The sequence below is a fragment of the Epinephelus moara genome, chromosome 5 (genome assembly GCF_006386435.1).
Source record: "Epinephelus moara isolate mb chromosome 5, YSFRI_EMoa_1.0, whole genome shotgun sequence".
In the NCBI taxonomy this organism is placed as follows: domain Eukaryota; kingdom Metazoa; phylum Chordata; class Actinopteri; order Perciformes; family Serranidae; genus Epinephelus; species Epinephelus moara.
Window position 1 is genome coordinate 28,490,112 of NC_065510.1, and position 6,000 is coordinate 28,496,111.

At 41.6% G+C, this 6,000-nt stretch overlaps 1 protein-coding gene across 1 annotated transcript in view; it reads left to right on the forward strand.

Annotated features, from left to right (window-relative positions):
• The window catches only part of cnnm2b (cyclin and CBS domain divalent metal cation transport mediator 2b), a 59,364-nt gene extending 53,664 nt beyond the window's left edge, over window positions 1–5,700 (forward strand). Inside the window, exon 8 of the mRNA XM_050045418.1 lies at window positions 1,358–5,700. Coding sequence (XP_049901375.1) covers window positions 1,358–1,639 — 282 coding nt within the window. The 3' untranslated portion in view covers window positions 1,640–5,700. The remainder of the gene's footprint in view (window positions 1–1,357) is intronic.
• Window positions 5,701–6,000: the final 300 nt, after the last annotated feature.

The window sequence follows — 6,000 nt, forward strand, 5'->3', positions numbered from 1 at the left end:
GCATTGCTAAAAATAAATACAACCTCACATTGTGTCACATTTGCACACTGAGTCCTAAACATTAGTCCGTCATTAAAGTTCTCAGAGGAAGTTTGATTTTCTGCATTTTCCGCATCCATCAGAAGCCTTTAGAGACCACATGAAGAAAATGTGGCAGTGGGACACATCTGTGACAAGACAGAGGACCAGGTCGCACAGTATCCTTTCCTAACCCAGATAGCTCATATCCAACAGGTCAGATAGTCATATTCAGGCAGAAGATGATGATGAAGAGGAGGATGTGTGTCATACACATAATGTGGAGACAGAGAGGGAGCACAGCTCCACCACTTCATGCAGCTGCGGTGCCAAATGGAAGACAGGGAGGGTGTGGTGACAGATACATAACTCCAGTGGAGAGAAACAAACGAGGAAATGTGTCTTTTCATTTTGTCTCGCATAGTGTAAAACATGCATCGGACTCAGTGTGCAAGGTTTCTGTAGGTTTTGATTGTCTTTGATGACAGATTAAAAAATGACTCAGTGTGCAAAGACCTTGAGGCTGCAACAGTATGATAATCTCATAAAATATCGCAGTGTCACAATATCGTGATATTACCAAATTTATATTACCAGTCAGAGTGACCCTCAAAGGAATGAAACAGAAGGGTTAATGTTGGTTGAACAAATGTTTTATTACTATAATTGAAACCTGAAACCATTTTGTTAATGGAAGTATGTGTAAAAAGTCGCCACTTAGATTCAACGTCCAGTTGAGGTTTTTTTTTTATTTTTTTATTTTTTTATTTTTATTCAGTATCGTAGATAAGCAAATGTACACAGTATGATAACCCGCGCTCCGGGGCTGTTTGCCTCTGACTCCACCAAGCAGTTCATTTTTATTTCAATCGGGATAGACTCGTTTTTACAGTAAAAAGAATATTTATTAACATGTGCACATCAGAATGAAAAAATGTGAAGTATTTGGTGATTAGACCCTGTAGAGATGGTATGATTTAAGGAGGGTGATGAATCCATAGTCCAGTAGGGAACCCCCCCCCCCACTGTCGTAAAGGAGGGGGGCTGTGCCTCAGAGCTGAATCAAATTAATGACAGCTACAGTAATTGATGTTTTAATTGATGTTATTCAGTTTCAAATTTTTATACAAGTAATATTTATAATGGTTTAAATCAATAGTATTTCCCATCTTTGCTGAGTAAGAGTTTTGTGCAAAAGCAATTAAAGGCCTGTCCCAAACATACAGCGGTTGAGTTCAGTGATTGAAGCAGCTGCCTACCAGCCTCACAAGCCCAGTCGGTCACAACCCTCTGCTGTGACATTTGACCTCATCATGCCTCTGTCCTCTTTGTTTCCTAGGTTACACGCCAACAGTACCAGAACGCTGTAATGGCGTCACGGATGGACAAAACGCCCCAGTCAACAGACAGTGAGTTCACTAAGATTGAGCTCACTCTGACAGAGCTCCACGATGGAGTGGAGACCCCCACAGTCGTCACCACCACAGCCAGCATCACAAGCACCACCCCTGCCGTGTCCGTATCCGTGGCCAACGAGACGTCCCACCTGCTCAACCAGCAGCAGAACTGTGTAGGCCTCAGCAGGAGCAACCACAGCGCCCACAACGAGGGACCCATCTAGCCCCTGCCGAGCCTGGTGGAGACCCCAGACCCTCCACCCTGTCACGTGGACACACGCGGAGCGGTGGCGTAGATGGAGATGAGGGAAAGTGGGAAGCAGAGGTGGGTAGAGTAAGGGTTCTGCTCCAACCAGTAGCCCCCAGTCAGTCAGTGAGACCCTTTCATGGAGGGGCAGTGGGGAAGACGGGTGCTGTGTCACCCTGAATGCCCCCACCTGAACGCTGTCAGAATTCCTGCTGTACTACACCCTCTTACAGAGGGTGCACTCGGACAGTACCTGCGACTGAGCTTCTATTTTGGGACAATCTGACACTTTCATAGCGGTGACTTGGACAAGAGGACGACAGAGTGCACGCAAACCCCGTCCCTTTCCCCTACAAACACACACGCACACGCACACACACACACACACACACACACTCGCTGTATTTTCTCCTCAGGCCAAAGACTTTGGTCCCCCCTTCTTACACTGGACACAGACTGTTTTTGCTGACATACACACACATATTCAAGCACCGACACATTTCCAAACACACACATACACACGCACAAATGCAACTCCCCCACCCGCGCATCTTTCAGGGAGGCTCAGTCGACTGTTGATCCCAAACCCAAACAAGCAGAGTGAACAGTTGGTCAAAGACTGCACCAAAAACCGCTTTGAAAGAAACCGTTAAACCATGAACCAAGAATGTTTTCCTGTATTTATTTATTTTATAATATTGTATGTATATATATGTATGCGTGGAGACATGATATGACATAAACTGGCATACGAGCATGCGCGAGCATGTACATGAAGCCGTGCGTGGCGCTCTCATGTCATATCAAAAAGGACATGCTACATATATGTAGACGAACATCCGTTCATGTATATGAGGAGGTGAGGGTCTTTTACAGATACAGTATGTATATTACAGATCCTGTTATTTTTACTATTATCCTAAATCAGGCTTATGGTACACTATCTTTTTCACCTTTAAAAAAAATCACACTATTGCCTTTAAGAGAAATCATATAATTAATTATTTTAACAAAGTGCAATGAAAGCAATTTATTTAAGAGATGATTATGAATTAAAAGAATCACTGTATTATAAATTGACAGATATATTTGTATGTATGTATTGTATGTATATGTATATTTGTTTTTTGTTTTTGTTTTTGAAAAATTGCTAAACTGCAGCCATCCACAAGCAAAACTGTCCTTAGTCAGTCTCTCTTTCTCTTTGTCTCTTTCATGTTTTTGCATCCTTTGACCTCAAACACGACGTCTGCTCTACGTTCATATGGGAGTAACGATGCTTAGACTATTCACCACGGTGTAGTGGGGGGAGGGGGAGGGGGAGGGGGAGGTGAAAGTGACATGGCACCTATGCATGCGGAGGTTATGTGTCTTTTTTTTTTTTGCCAATTTTACGCATAATCAAACTTGATAATTGCACAGTATTAATGACCTCATCTAACATGTTGAGCATCATCAACGTCACAAAAAGTAACCTCGACATTAAACATGTCCATGAATGATACACAGCTATGCTTTTCCACTGTTTATGTGTGTGACTGTGTCGTGGCTTTTTTTTTGTTTGTTTGTTTTTTTTGTATGTGTGTTACTTGCATGTGTGTGTCTATAAAACATAACCCGGCGGTTCAGTTGATAAAGGCTATTTTTTGACAGCGGTGAATGTGAAAGAGACGACACTTTACTTGGCTCCCCACACAACGCAGATTATAATCCATTCTTAATAACTATTGAATTAATTCAGATCAAAATCTAAAATATTCTTTAAAAATGTTGGCTGCTATTAAAGAGAGATATTTATGTTGATTTCATTTTACATTAGAAACTCTGTAGCCATTTATTTTTTATTTCTTTCACAATTTCAAAAAAACACAATTAAAGAAGAGTTTGACATTTTGGGAAATACACTGATTTGCATTCTTGCTGAGAGTTTGACAGATTTTTATAATAACTCGACACCGGATGGCAAAATGGCTTCTATTTATTCCGGTTGAGTTGCTCACCTGGTGCATGCACCATAAAAAGTTTTCATCTTCAGGGTTTACAGCCCACTGTCTCTCCCGCTGGCCCAGCCCGCAAGTTCACATTTGGCTCATAGACTTCGCATTGTGATGACATCACAGTTTTTAAAATTGCTTTTCTCTGCCCCAGAAAAGTTTTAGAAATATAAAACCACCATGGATCAAACTTTTAAAATGAAAAAAAGTCATAATTTACCTTGTTTGCACTTTGAGGTGTCCTGTCAACAGTTTCACGGACATCTCTTTTATAATGGTGGAGAATTGTTTCGCTGCAGTACCCCAAATGGTCACTGGGAAAACTGGCTGCAAGGCTGAGCAGCATTCCAGGGGGCCTGTCAATGAGAGGGTGGTGATAACTCTTAACACTAACTGCTAGCTTGATTAGCACATTGCATTTACGTTAACTGTGATAATACAAAGGCTAATGCTAATTTTCTCTAGCAAACTACAGGTTTAAAACCATTGAAACAAAATGTACTCGACAGAAAAACTGAACATCCGACTCTTTTTAAACAAACAAAACATTACATTTGACCTGAAAACAGTCTGAATGAGAAACAGCACTACCGCTACACCTAGCTGTCATCGAATGTACGTTGTCACCATTGTATATAAAATGTAAACAGGTGAGTTAAATAAAAATTCACCCTTGTACAGGTGTCATGATGGAGGAAGATTATCTATAGCAATCCCAACCGTTCTTTGAACCAGGCTGTAAACATGTTTATTTGAACATGGGGGTCTGTGGGGACTGACTCGCTGGAGCCATCCTCAAGTGGCCATTTGCGGAACTGCAGTTTTTGGCACTTTGGCATTGGCTTCATTTTTTTGCCCCGGAGGTTGCTGCTTGACCATCACCATCTCTAAGGCTCATTAATTACTCCTGGAAGTCACTGCTCGGGGCCAAGAAAGTCTGGCACATAACACCTGTAAAACCACAACTTGATGTTTTACACTAATAACAGGATATAACTATAAAACTGCTTCCAACTTCTCAACCCCTCGGCAAGAAAGCAAATAAGTGTACATGTCAAACTATTCCTTCGAGTCTTTTTAATGTTTATTTTATTAGTATTTTATATGTGATTGCTTTAGTACTTGCTCGCCCTTATTGTTTTACCTCATAAAGACAGGAAAGAGTTTTAAGATACTGTATGTGCTTGAAATTTTTTCCTAAAGCTACAAAAGTCTTAGTGTAGAGTAATTCTGTTTACTTCATATCTGTAGGGATGTAGATTTTTATCTCTTTGACTAAAACGTGACTTTGATTCCACTTCCAGGCCTGATCATTAACATTACATGTACTGTACGCTGGCTGTTTCCTCGCCACCTTACAGGCAACATCAGTGTCTTAAAGCTGAGTCCTCCTTATATTCAGTTGCAGTCTGTAACCACTGGTGGTCGCTGTTTCCACATGTAATCTAATGTGTGTGTAATGGCCCCTGAAAGCAGCACACATGGACGGACAGCCTCTCCATCTGCTCAGCCACGAGGGGCGTCTCGGTTGTATAACCAGACACAGAGTACGTCTGCATTGTTTGCAGCTGTGTTCGCTGTTGTTTATTGTTTACTTGAAAGTGCTCCTATGCAGCAGGCCCGCTCCTGCTCTGCTGGGACAATCACTCCAGAGGCGAAGCGACGAATGATGATCAGGTTGTAAAAACTGTGCTCGGGACATTCATACTCTGCTTTACAGACTCAGTGCCTGACAGGAGAACAAGAAGCATGATGGTAGAACAAAAGCCCAAACGCACAACAGGAAACACTGGGGGAAGCATCAGCTGTGACTCCATCATTTTAATACACACACACTTGTTATCATTTTCTCTCACACACTCCATCCTCTGCTGAACACAAGAGTATCATCCTTCCATTATGTGAATGCTTTGCAGGCCTGTGTTGAACTGGTCTTTTGTCCATCCCAACGCTGCTACTGTACACATGTGCTGTCCATAATGCTTCTTCTACCTGACGACGTTCCCATTGCCTCCTCCAGCTGGTGGTTTAATAAAAAAGTGAATGATTAACAGACAGACAGTTGGTGACTCAATGTACTCAATCTAAAGCTCTGCTGCTCCTAAATGTTCTGTATTCTTTAGTGATAAAAAGAAGCCAGTTTCTAAATATGAGTTTCCTTTGGATAACAGATGCACACTTTGTATTGATAGTCACACCAAAGTAGTTTAAAGTTGAGTTTATGAGCAATGAAACACTCCCTTATTCAGTACAAGACAAGTGTAGCCTGTGGTGGCTAAAGTCAGCTATGTTGCTGTACGACAAACACTACAGTTAGTTTTGAAGATCTTGCATCACTGTAAAG